At 41.5% G+C, this 13,754-nt stretch overlaps 1 protein-coding gene across 6 annotated transcripts in view; it reads left to right on the top strand.

The window, feature by feature from the left end:
* PSD3 (pleckstrin and Sec7 domain containing 3) overlaps positions 1 to 13,754 on the top strand; it is a 565,580-nt gene that overhangs the window by 523,553 nt on the left and 28,273 nt on the right. For 5 of the 6 annotated variants that reach the window (XM_029226681.1, XM_029226683.1, XM_029226687.1 and 2 more), the window contains 2 exons: positions 1,862 to 2,019; positions 4,940 to 5,084. In XM_029226681.1, the coding sequence (XP_029082514.1) occupies positions 1,862 to 2,019; positions 4,940 to 5,084 (303 nt within the window). Of the gene's footprint in view, positions 1 to 1,861; positions 2,020 to 4,939; positions 5,085 to 13,754 lie in introns of those variants that run through there. The other variant, XM_029226685.1, reaches the window with a different exon arrangement.

The following is a 13,754-nucleotide window of genomic DNA, read 5'->3' as shown; positions in this document are numbered from 1 at the left end:
GATCTCTGTGCAAACTCAAATATCAGGTGTGTTAGAGATCAGTATGTACAGAAATGGACTTAGTGTATAAACTCTCTGAAGACAGTTTTGTCCCTGATCACTTATCCCCATTCCCCATAATTCATCCACCCCAGATTCCTATCTGGAGCTAAGTGGGTAAGCTGAGCTCACGGCCAGCCATGCAGGGCTCTATTGCAGTCTAATTCTGAGGCCGGGGGGAATTTGTTGTCATGCTGCCTCTAGTTGATACTCCTGCTCTAATAACAGTTTCCCTGGAAGGAGATCTGTGAAGTTTTCACTAAATCTAAATCACTAAGAAAAATCCCATGTAGAAAGGACAAGACCCCAAAACATAGCTAGATTATAGTTTTTTGCATTAATGGGAATTGTAGAACAGATACATGTAAATATATTGTATTTATTTTAAGATTTTAAAATAATTCTCCTTTATTCCTCATACTTCTCTGGAAAATGGTTGTCGACAGCAGTTCTTAATCTCTGAAGCTTAAGAAAATTGAGCTAGCAATCTTAAAGTAGTAATTTTATCATTTAGTATTATAAATTGTGTAATTTTTATATTGCTGTTGGCATTTACTGAGTATCTTAGGTTTTCCCACCTTTGTCTCAGCACTGTCACTGACAGTGATCACTAAGGATCAGCAGCTGCTGTTTATTTCTGACTCACTTTGAATCTATGGCAAGAGTACCTCTGAAGAGCTCGATTTGTGCTGGGGCCACGGGGAAGGGAGGAGGAGGTATGGGAGATTGTAATTATCATTTTGAAAATTTGTAAAACCAGACTGCGATAACAGAATAAACGTCTTCCTTTAGGCTTTTAGTACTAATTAGAAGGTGAGGACTTGTGTGTGTGTGTGTGTGTGTGTGTGTGTTCTTTACAGAAGAAGTGCAAGTTTATTTAGCATCAAGTCTGATAAAATATGGGAAGCGGGGAGGGGAACTTAAACATCTGAAAACTAAAAGACATCTCCTACAACACTTTGTAATGTCTACTATATTGACATTAGTTTCCAGGCCTTTTTTATTCTTATGGACCCAAGGAAACTACTAGATATAATAATAATATCACATTTGTTTTAAATTCTTATTTTTCTACTAGTTGGGATTTTTTTTTAGTTACATTTGGAAGGAAGCCATACAAAAGAACCTTTATAAATTCTATGAATTGTGTCTGGATCATGCCCAAAGATAAAATTGCATCTATCCATGACACCCTCCTTTTTATGTAATTTTACCCATTTTCCAAATTTATGATAATAGAGCTAAGCTTTCTCCTGATTTAAGATTAAACCGATTTTCCTCTTTTCTTTCAGAGAACAGCTGGAGAAATTGTTTTATTTTACTGTTCATTTTTCTTTTAATAATATTTGCCTCAAAAGAAAGTATTGGGAAAATGTAGTATCTTTTGGGCAAACACAGTGGCATGGGTTTTCACCATCAGTACAGTTCTGCTGATGCATCCTGGGGGCTTTTGCATAAGTCCTTTAGCTCCTGAAACCAAATCACCCTATTAGACCTAGCTTCATTTCAAATCACTATAAAACATGTGTGATAGATATTTTGTCTTTGATCTTCCTTAGCTCTTTACTTTAATTATTATATACCAGCTTTTTCAAAAGTGCCCCTTTGGTAAATGTGTATTTTCTCATTCTGAGCATACTTTTCAAAGAACAGGATTTTTTATGACATTTATGAAGTAGCAAGGAGTTGTTTCTACCCACCATTCATTTCACTTTTTTCATGCACCTTCATGGATTCTCTAAAATGTTTCTTATAGTCTTAGATTTTAAAAAGAGAAGATGAAGTCTGAACATGTCTTTGCTTTCTTCGTATCTGCCCACAGGATGAATATAAGCCAGAGAAGGCCCTGTCGGAAGAGGACCTGAAAAACGCTGTGAGTGTGCACCACGCACTGGCGTCCCGGGCCACGGACTACGAGAAGAAACCCAATGTGCTCAAACTGAAAACTGCTGATTGGAGGGTCTTGCTTTTTCAAGCCCAGTAGGTTTCGCTGGTTGGTTTGGTTTGGTTATTTAGTTTGCAGAGCACCACTTTACACCGAGAAATAGAATCGGGATCTGCAGGGGAAACTTTTTGAGTTGGAGTCAAAGTCATTAACTGGTTGCAGTAGAGAGACAACTGTCTAAGAAAACTAGAATACGAAATAGAAACCCTAGGGCAAGCTTTTTGTTTGCTGCAAAGTAGCCCTGTGACCCTTTGTCAACCACTTACCACCTCTAGACTGTAATACCCTCATAAATAAAATACAAGGGTGTTAGTATGCAAGTTCTATCACACAGTGAGTAAAATAGACCTGGATTCAGATTACTGTTTCCTAACTCTTTGTCCTATCGTGTAAATTTAACCTCTTTGAACCTCAGCTGGTGGCTAGTGTAGATAATGATAATAATAATGTTAATAATGTTTATTTCTCAGGGTTCTTGTGGAAGCAAATGAGATGAAGCATGTAAAGAGCCTCACACAGTGCCTGGCACACAGAGGCTGTTCAAGAGGTGTAGATTTTCATTTTGCTCTCTCTCTTCTCTCTCCTTCTGAGCCCTAATAGTTTGTGATTAAACTAGAAGGAAAATATAAAATCATATTGTGGGCAAGGAAATGGGATGGAGTGCCATTTTAATAAGGGGTCTGTGACAGCCTTTAGATTAAAAATGGAACACTCCACATGGAGAATTCTGGATTTATGAAGTGAGAAACTTTGGATGTTTAGAACTGAGCCTCTAGAACAGGAATTTTAATAGCACACATAGCATCAGTGTCCGTGGCAGGCAGTGTTAATTATTCATGGCATGCCTTTTACAGCCTGAGCTTGACTTCAGAATCACTCTCAACACAGCACTACCAACTGGCTGCATTAGGCACTGGCATTAAATTTGACATCAATAGAGTAAACACAGGTATCTGCAGGCTTGCTGATCAAAACAGTGGAAGACTAGCAGAGGAAATGAGAACAAGAACCAGGTACTCTGGTGATTTGGGGATGCTGAGCTTGCAAAGGCATGAGATTGCTGACATCAGGTGAGGAGGAAGTTGTAAGGAAACCCAAGTCACACAGGAGTTTTTGGTGTGGGAGATGGCTAGCAGCACAAGGGAGCCACAGCCGGATGTGTAATCACAGCCATTAGTCATAAAGGGCCCCCACGTTATTCTGTTCCCCAGCATTATTGTTTTTAAATGTCTAAAATGCTGGATACAGTAACTAAGGAGAGCTAATTACTCCAAGTGGGATTGATGCAGAAATCAGTCGATTGAAATAACAGGTTGGAGAGGCACACGGGTCAGAGAGGCATGCAGGGCATGATGAGGGTGACACCTGGGTGTGGTGTCAGGTTAGGGTGGTAACTTTCAGAGTATTCAGTACAGGAAATGATTTTTAGATGGGCTGACTTCTTGTCCATCTTTTTATTGATTATATACATGGTAGGTATCTCACCTAGTTCAGGACTATTTCTTCCATTGATTTATGAGTTCACAAGTGCTGTCAGTGCTGGGCTCTGCAAACATGACATATAAGTTAGAAGTATGATACCGACATCAGGAGATTTCCACACCCTCTCAGGTGGATTTTTTTATGTCCTACTCAGGTATACTGTACATGCTTTTAAGTGTACAATGATGTTTAGCAAATTTGCAGAATTGTGCAACACACTCCAGTTTTGGAACACTTTCATCACCCCACCCCAATCCCCTGTGCCATTCTCACCCACAGCCCAGACACCACTAGTTTCCTCTTTGTATTGCCCTTTCTGGATTTTCCATATAAATGCAGTCACAGAATACATGGGCTTTTCTTTAACTCAGTATGAAGTTTTGTGGTCATCCATGCTGTAATCTGCCTCAGCACTCCATACCTTTGCTGCTGCGTGGCATTCCACTGTACAGATATAGATCGTGGTTTTGTTTTTGTTTTGTTTTTAATTTTTTTTTATTTTTGGCTACGTTGGGTCTTCGTTGCTGCACATGGGCTTTCTCTAGTTGCGGCGAGCGGGGGCTACTCTTCATTGCAGTGAGCGGGCTTCTCATCATGGTGGCTTCTCTTGTTGTGGAGCACAGCTCTAGGGGTGCGGGCTTCAGTAGTTGTGGCACGCAGGCTCAGTAGTTGTGGCTCACGGGCTCTAGAGCGCGGGCTCAGTAGTTGTGGCACACGGGCTTAGCTGCTCCTTGGCATGTGGGATCTTCCTGGACCAGGGCTCGACCCCATGTCCCCTGCATTGGCAGGCAGATTCTTAATCAGTGCACCACCAGGGAAGCCCTAGACCATGTTTTGTTTATTCATTCACTAGTTGATGGACATTTAGAGTGTTTATCCTTTTTGATGCTTATAAATAGTGCTGCTATGAACATTCACATACAAATCTTTTAGTGCCTATATGTTTTTATTTCCCTTGAGTGTATACCTATAAGTAGAATTGCTGGGTTGTATAATAAATTTATAGTTTATAGTTTTTAAGAAACTGTCCAGACTACTTTCCAAAGGGGGTGTATATACCCTTTTACATTCCCTCGCTATCAGTTTATCACTCAGTTGCATTTTAAAATCAAATTATGTGATTGGAAGAGATGAGTTAATTTTTAAATTAATTTTTGACCTAGCCTAGTATCAAATAGAAAGTAGGGGGTTTAGTAAATATTTATTGTGAAGTGATTTTGCTTTATTTCCTTCTGTATCCTTGGGGGAAAATCATAGCCTTACACTATGATGATCCTAGGTTCCAGGGCCTTTTATTACCATGGTGATTGCTTTTGAAAATGTTAGCCTCCAATGAAGTTTTGTCAGGGATTATTTATACCAAGAAGAATAAATGATTTTGTATGCCATTTTAGATCAGTAATGAGAAATGGGCAAGATGTGATGCACTTAGATACAGAAATACCCTAACGTAAATATATCTGTTTCTCATAGGAGTCCAGAGGAAATGCAAGGGTGGATAAACAAAATTAATTGTGTTGCAGCTGTATTTTCTGCACCACCATTTCCAGCAGCCATCGGATCTCAGAAGAAGTTTAGTCGTCCACTTCTGCCTGCCACCACTACAAAATTGTCTCAGGTTAGTCATTTTGATCGTGCTTTGACCTTGGAAAAAAGCACTTTGTAAAATAATCTTCTTAATATTTGTATTTGAATAATACTCCATATTTTGGGGGCAGTGATGAGACCTTGCCCTGGAGGACAGTGTTGTACAAGTGGGGCAAAATGCAGTGTGCTGGCTTTTACACTTCATGTGGGAAGCTGACACAATTGAGTCAAGGTTGGTAGGACACATACTTTGAATTAGTTTCTAAAATTCATATTAGTTTACTACTTAGTCATTCCAGCCTCATTTTTTATTTTTATTTTTGTTTTTACTAACAATGCATATTTTTTAAATAACTGGCTAATGTTAGACATCATGGCTTGGAAACAAGCTTTTTATTCATTCACTCATTCAACTTTTTATTTTATTGAGCTTTTCCCATATCCCAGACTGTATCTGATGCTGAGTATATAAAAATACTCCCAGGGATCCACTATTCACAGTGCAGTGGGGCAGAGCCTTCCCTACCTCTCAGGGAGGATCTAAGTGAACCCTGGTGATTTTCCCAGCTAATCCAGACAAAGCATGCTAGAACTCTCTTCAGATGTATTAACATGAGCTGCTCTCCTTTTGTAGGAGTGATCTCTCTAAAGACCACATTTTATTGTGTTCCTTTCTTACTTAAAACTCTGTTCTAAGATATTGCATACAAGCCACGTTTGCCAATTTTAAACCTGTCTGCAGTGCCTCTATTGCCACTGATTAGTTAAGGATTTTGGAAGCTACTTTGATGTCTTTGTGAATTTCTTATTGGTACAATAATAGAAATAGTTTCACCTGGCTTTAATCAACCAAGTCTTGATATTAACTAGCTCCTCTACACATCTGACATCATGAATGGAACATTTATTAATAAATATGTATCATGTGCCTGTTGTACCTCAGAGACTATTTTTGGCACTGGAAATAGGAAGGCAAGTGAAACCCAGGCGGTCTCTGGGATTGAATTGGCAAATATAAACAAGCAAGTAATTGTAACGCAGTTTGATTAGAGGTACATGAAGGATAAGTCCAGAGTACTGTTGGGGTGCAAGTTAGGGCCTGGCCTTGGAGGAAGGAGGAAGTGTGCTAGCTAATATGAAGCTCACAGGATGAGCAGCAGGTAGGTGTGCTGTGGGAAAGAGAATGATCCAACAGAGGGTCCGAAAGGCCTAGAGGAGAAAGCACTGGGATGTAGGAGGTAACATAAGTTATCAGATGTGACTTGAGTACAGAGTGTTGTGAAAAGGCAAGAAATGTTCCTCTGTGGAGGTAAGCAAATGCCAAATGATGAAAAGTCTTGTTTGTCAGGTGTAGGATTTTGGTTGCTTCACTGGTTCCCAGCATCCTTAGGATAATAGTATAAGCAGGAAATTAATGTGATCAAATCTGTGCTTTAAAAATTATTCTTGTTACAATAGGAAGAAAGTACTAGAGGAGGAAACTACTAAAGCAGGAAGGCGCTTTCAATAATGCAGGGGAAAACTAAGTTAGTTAAAGAGGAGGTGGGCAGAAGTGGAAGGGTTTAGGGCATGTTGATGGTCCTTAGTGCTCCCTGAAGTGAGGAATAAGGGCTGTCACCTGGGCTTGGACACTGAGGACTGTGGTGTCTGATCTGGCTTTTGGGACCCCATGGTCTCCTGCTTTCCCTCCTGGTGCATCTTCCCAGGGTCCTTTCCTGTGTCCTTTTCCTCTTTCTACCTCCAAATATTGCAATGAGTGCTCAGAAGCAGACCAAAACAGACACTTGAGAAACAATAGTTTTTAAGTTAGTCAAGAAAAAACCCAGGGAGAATGTTATGCCAAGAGAAGGGGGGAAAGATCAGATACAAATAGGACCAAAAGATCTCCTGTGAAGTGGCAGGAGGTGACTGGGGCCTACAGTGAGAGCAGTTTCGGGAGTGATGGTGGAGCGGCCGCGTTGGTCATCCTTAAGGGGGATGGAAGGCAGTGAGGATGTGGAGGAGGGGACGTGTGCGAGTCCTGCCTGAGTTCATAAAGACAAGCTGGCGCTGAGAACAGAGGAGGCATGGTTTCAGTAGAGATTCTTTTGTTTCTGTAAGTTCATAATTATTATGAACATGATTTGGATGCTCCCACGTAAGCATTGCTATTCCTGTCTAGTTCATAGACTGACTACTGAAAAAGCTGTTAAGAATAGAAAGGACTGAGCCAGCTCACTTTACAAGGCAGAATGGCATTTAACTTTCAAGGAAAATAAATATTCTAAGAGAAAAGGAAGGTTTTACCTCTTATTGATGACCAGAAAGTACGTTGGCAGACCTCTCCATCTACCCAACTAAAATACGAACTCTTAAAGCAAATGCATTTCCCCACTATAATTTTGGGTACTTGACATAAATAGTAAGCCACATTACATAAGGTAAGAGGAGAGAAAAGCAATTGAATAACTAGAGGCAAAAAAATACTTTCAAAAGTTGAGTTTTATTTTATTAATTTCACTAGGAATTTTCCAATCGTTATCTTTCAATAGATTGGTCTTTCTCACAACTACTCCTATAAAAGATCCAGGGGGAAAGGTGATCTGAAGTTAAAGAGGAACATTAATAAGTATAGAGCAACATGAGAGCTTTTCCTTGTTCTTTCCTCACTGTAGAACCTACATTTCTGTTTATTTTCTACTTTGAAAAATGTGTTACTATCCTACTTATGTATGGGCTGTACATTAGTTAAGTCACTTATACGTGAAAATGAATGTGTTTATCTATTTGTATATTTTTACCACAAGACCATACCACCTTTATCAAGGCAGAATCTCTTATTTTAAACAAATGTCCTACATTGGAATTAAAAATAGAATGCATAACTTTTTTGATATTTTTCCTCACTTTGAACATGGAGGTGCAAAAAATGCATATGTAATATGATCAAAATGATGGGTTCAAGATTTTAAATACGCAAGTAGTAACCCGAAAGAAGCATCCTCTTTTGTCACATAAGATGACCAAACCCTTCTGGGAATTTAATTTCTTTGTAAAAGAATACGATGACTTCCTCCCAGACAAGTAAGTCACTGAGCCTTTGTGGGCCTCAGTTTTCCATCTGGAAGATTAGGAAGTTTTCTAGAATGTTTTTAAGATTCTTTCTATCACTAGCTCTGTATTTTTTGCCCAGGTCGTCGTGTTTGTTTACTAAAAATGAAAAATGTGCTTTACCTTTGAGAGTAATAGGACAATTAGAAACGAATATGTAGAACCAAGCACATGATAAAGAACAGGTTAGAAAGAGGGAGAGAGCGTTGGTTTGCACACAGCCTGGTGCAGGTGTTTGGGGTACCGTCCGTCTCAGATGGAGACTCTTGGGGCATGTCTTGGCTGGAGTCACAGTGCACCTTCAGTGAACCTGGAAGGTGTGTCTGGATGCGCCCACAGGGCCTCCAGTGCCTTGAGGGTGAGGCCTCCTCCTTTAGCCCGGGCATTCTCAGTCTCGGCCCTGCTGACCTTTTGGCCTGGGTAGTTCTTTGTTGTGGACTGTAGGATGTTGGGCAGTATCCCCAGCCTCTACGCACTTGATGCCAGTATCATCCCCCTAGTTGTGACAACCAGAAATGTCTCCAGACATTGCCAAATGTCCTGTGGGGCCAGTCCCTGCTGTTGGGAGCCACTGCTCGAGCCTGGCCGTCTTTCCTTTCTCCGCATGCCCACAGCCTGGCTGCAACTCCCCTAAATGCCAGAACACTTGGATAATTTCAGTTTACAAAATAATGTATAACAGTGTGAGTGCCCTGCTGGAAAAAAGTCAAACAGTGTTAGGAAAAAGCTAAACATTCAATTAGAAGATTGTTTGGTGCTTTTAAAGACACACTGTTCACCACCGTGTCATTTGCAGGCTTTTCTTTAATTTATTCTTGTCTTCTCTCCAAACCATATTAGCCGTCGTTATTGGAATTGATTATTGTCAGAGCAGCGTGGTTCTTTCTGAGCAACTCTGCTGTGTGGGAAGAGTTGCCTTCTTCTAGTTGTTTTTCATGACCATGTTGCCAGGGCACATTTTTCTTCCTCTGTCGCAGGTAGAGAGACTAGTATGAAAATGTAAGTTTTGTTTCTCCTTCTGGTGTAGCACTCCAAACTTAGGATTTCATGGTTGGCCGTCTTCAAGATCTACTGGACCTCCTTTTCTACTCATCAAAGTAGTCATTTTCAGACATTAATGTGCATAAGAATTATCTGGGGACTTATTTAAAGCGCACATTTCTCATCCCCCGGCCCCCCGCCTCGATTGATCAGGTCTGGGCCAGGGTCCCGGGGAATATGTGTGTTTCTGAGACACACCGGTGTCCTGCTATACACAGTGCAGACCAGAGACCCTGCCCTGTGACAAAACCTGCCTCCGTTTCACTACTTCTCTGGAGACCTGTACCTCATGACAGTGTCATTTCCTCAGGTACCTTGTCCTGTTTTCTGCTTTGAATTCCAACCACTGTTCTGTAGAAGTTTGACTCAATGGAAGATCACTAAATGCTAACTACTGAGGGCCAGCCTTGTGATTAACCCAGTCGCAAACAGGAGATTCTGTGTTTGCTTCTCACCCTCGTGCTATCCTGTGCTTTGACCACATGGCAGTAGTGCTAAGGACAAGGTGAGTGGGGCAATGTTGGTTCACAAACTGGCCCCATATGAAGAGGGCAAGGAGAGACCGAAGAAGGATGCAGCCACTCCGGACTGGTAGGTGGCAGGCTTAATAAGCAAGGGAACTTGCGAGGCTTGTCTTGGGCATCTGAGACACAGCGGATCTCTGCACCCGCCTCCAGGATCTTAAAGTTTATAAGCATCCTTAAGTGGGTTCCAGTCAGGTAGGCCGTCCAGATGGTCCCAACACCACCTTACTGTCTCAAGGCCGCGTCCTTGGGCAGCTCCTAACACGGGGAAGGCAAGCGGAATGCACATTCCGAGGTCGGGGGCTGGGTGAGGAGCCTCCTGGTGCCCAGGTCCGGCTCCAGGGTCAACCAGCTGACTCGCCCTCTCAACGCCCCTCTCCACAGGCAGACGTTAGGAGCAGAGCTTTCAGAGGATGAAGGCAATCTCAGAGTGTGTCCTGGCCAGAACCACACCCTTCCCACCCCACTCAATGTCATACTTTCAGTCCTGTCACTTCTACTTCCTACACATCTTTCATATCCTACCCACATCTCTTAATTCAGACTCTTATTATCTTGTACTCAGATCACTGGTGTCCTAATTTTTTGGTCATTTACCTTATCAACACTAAATATTTGAGCAGATATCCTTCAATATGTGTATTTTTTAAATAAAATATATTACATGTCTTACTACCAGTATAACATGAAAAAGTGCTGAACATCATTAGTCATTAGGGGAATACAAACCAGAACCATGAGATACCATTAGGATGGCTATGAGTTTTTAAAAATTTTTATGAAAAGTAATATATTGGTGAGGTTATGGAGAAATTAGAACTCTCATATATTGCTGACAGGAATATAAAATGAAGCAGCTTCTTTGGAAAACACTTCAGTGGTTTATCAAATGATTAAACATAGAGTTAGCATGTGACCCAGTAATTTCACCCCACTTTGATAACAAGAGAATGAAAATATACATTCCCATAAAAACTTTTACATGAATGTTCACAGCAGCATTATTCAAACGGCCAAAGGTAGAAATGGCCATCAGCTGATAAATGGATGAATAAAACGTGATATATCCATACAACGGGACTTTATTCAGCCATAAAACACTGAAGCACTGATACATCCTACAGTGTAGATGAACCTGGGAAACCTTGCTAAGTAAAAGAAGCCAGTCACAAAAGGAACGTGTTGTGTGATTCTATTCCAAAAGGGTCTCTTTTAGGGGATCTAAAATGTCATAAAATTAAATGTGGTGATGGTTGCACAGCCCTGTGAATATATTAAAAAACTCTGAATTGTACATTTCAAATGGATGATTTGTGTGGTCAAGTGTGAATTATATCTCAGTGCTGATTTTAAAAATTCTTCCCAGTGGATCACCTTGCCTGGGGCGCATGCCCTGCCTTGGAAAACTCTGGCAGACCCTTCCTAGAACCACGGGAGATCTCCCTTCCTCTCATCTTGCTTCTCTTCAGTCCATCCTGCACAGTTCTGGCTAAAACATGATTGCTTTGATGTCACTTAACCTTAACTGGCTCACTATTGCCAACAAGATGCAGTCTAGACTCCTTGGCATGAACTTGGACCACACTTTGAGAATAGACAGCTTTCGTATTCATTTACTAGAGGGTTGAATTAAATAGTTAACATATACTAGATACTCAATAAAACAATTAGGTTATTATGCTGAAGCTCACTAAACACTGCTTAAGGTCTTTAAAACCGTCTTAAACGTGAAATGATGAAACAAAATCTTTCTGATGGTGCTTTCAGCAATAGCCCCCCTCGGGCTGACTTGAAGGCAGGTGTTCTTTAGTCTAAATTCCTGCGGTTTGGGTTTGATGAAGCTGCAGTATTTAGCAATTTGACTTGTTCATTGCCTAGCAGATTCCTAGAAATGCCATTACCTTCTAAATCATGTCTACTTTAAAACAGCACAAGGAAACAGTCTGAGGTTTCCCTCTTTACCTTCCCTTTTTTTAAATAAGTAAGTCAATTTATTCCATTTTTAAAAAGTAAGTCAGCTCCTGTTTCCTGAGAGACCCATATATCAGGTACTGTGTGAGGTGTGTGGGCATTACAAAAATAGCTCAGACCTGGTTTTGGCTCTCAGCTAATGGAAGCTGAAGGGGTCAGTTGATGTTAGGCAGGTCATGTCTACAAGGCAGAACGGTGCCTCTCGTTCTCTCCCCCGCCCAACACCATGCTAGACACTGGATGAGTTGAGAGAAGGGAAAATGAACTTGCTCTGCCTCCAGAGAGCTTATAAACAGTAGAGGAGATGAAATTCCCGCAGGGGTCAGGGTATGTTTTGTACTGAGCATGTGGTGTAGACCTGTAAGTGCTGTACACGCAGCAGAGGAATCGGCTGTGAATCCGGGGAACTCTGGCTTTGAGTGGGGTTTGCAGAAAGGACCTAGTTGTTAAAACCGGGTGTCTAAGAGCCACGGGAGAGAAGGCAGTTGAGGACCAATGCGTTTACCAAGAGCCTTGACGGCTCAGGTCAGCACTGATCCAGCAGGGAGCAGACTCTTTTGAAGCTTGTGTTTTCAGCAGCCCTTTGGATTTTATACAGTTGTCTGGAGGCTCAGAGTTGGGAGAATGGGGCTGCTGCCCCTCTGCCTTTACCTCTGGGGCCTCAAGCAAGGACTTGACCTTTCTGGATCTCCATGGCCTCCAAGAGGAAGAGGTTAGAGGGGCGAAGGACAGGTTCTCTTTCACTTTAGAATTCCTGGGGTTCTGTATTCCACAGTGGGAAAAAGCACCCAGCACAGCACCTGTCAACCTAGTACGTATCCAGTTAGAGTGCGGGCGCACAGCTGTGTTCTACCCACCCACCCCCAACCCTCTGCCGCCTCCCTCTGGTCTTCTTCCTTCCTCCCCTCCTTAAGTCTTATGCTTGGTATAAAAGGATGGAGAGCTGACTTCTGTGCCTGGCTGGTGGCTGAACCATTGGGCTGTGCTTCGGAAGGGAAGGCTCTTGCACTGTCTCAGCCCTGGACTCACTGTGAGATCTTGAACACTGTCCCCATTGCCAAAGCAGCTAAGAAATACTTTCTTCATGAAATTAGAGTTTGGTATTTTTTTTTAACATCTTTACTGGAATATAATTACTTTACAATGGTGTGTTACTTTCTGCTTTATAACAAAGTGAATCAGCTATACGTATACATATATCCCCATATCTCCTCCCTCTTACATCTCCCTCCCACCCTCCCCATCCCACCCTTCTAGGTGATCACAGAGCACTCAGCTGATCTTTCTGTGCTATGTGGCTGCTTCCCACGAGCTATCTGTTTTACATTTGGTAGTGTATATATGTCCATGCCACTTTCTCACTTCATCCCAGCTTACCCTTGCCCCTCCCCATGTCCTCAAGTCCATTCTCTACCTCTGTGTCTTTATTCTTGTCCTGAAAGGTTCTTCAGAACCTTTCTTTTTTTTTTTTTGTAAGATTTCATATATATGTGTTAGCATACGGTATTTGTTTTTCTCTTTCTGACTTACTTCACTCTATGACAGACTCTAGGTCCATCCACCTCACTACAAATAACTAAATTTCGTTTCTTTTTATGGCTGAGTAATATTCCATTGTATATATGTGCCACATCTCCTTTATCCATTCGTCTGTTGATGGACACTTAGCTTGCTTCCATGTCCTGGCTATTGTAAATAGAGCTGCAATGAACGTTGTGGTACATGACTCTTTTTCAATTATGGTTTTCCCAGGGTATATTCCCAGTAGTGGGATTGCTGGGTCGTATGGTAGTTGTATTTTTAGTTTTTTAAGGAACCTCCATACTGTTCTCCATAGTGACTGTATCCATTTACATTCCCACCAACAGTGCAAGAGGGTTCCCTTTTCTCCACACCTTCTCCAGCACTTACTGTTTGTAGCTTTTTTGATGATGGCCATTCTGACTGGTGTGAGGTGATACCTCATTGTAGTTTTGATTTGCATTTCTCTAATTATTAGTGATGGTGAGCATCCTCTCATGTGTTTGCTGGCAATCTGTATATCTTCTTTGGAGAAATGTCTATTTAGGTCTTCT

The sequence above is a fragment of the Monodon monoceros genome, unplaced genomic scaffold (assembly GCF_005190385.1).
Source record: "Monodon monoceros isolate NGI ecotype Baffin Bay Population unplaced genomic scaffold, NGI_Narwhal_1 Super_Scaffold_17, whole genome shotgun sequence".
Classification (NCBI taxonomy): domain Eukaryota; kingdom Metazoa; phylum Chordata; class Mammalia; order Artiodactyla; family Monodontidae; genus Monodon; species Monodon monoceros.
Note: the sequence above shows the minus strand (reverse complement) of the source record. Positions and strands in the feature narration are given on the sequence as shown.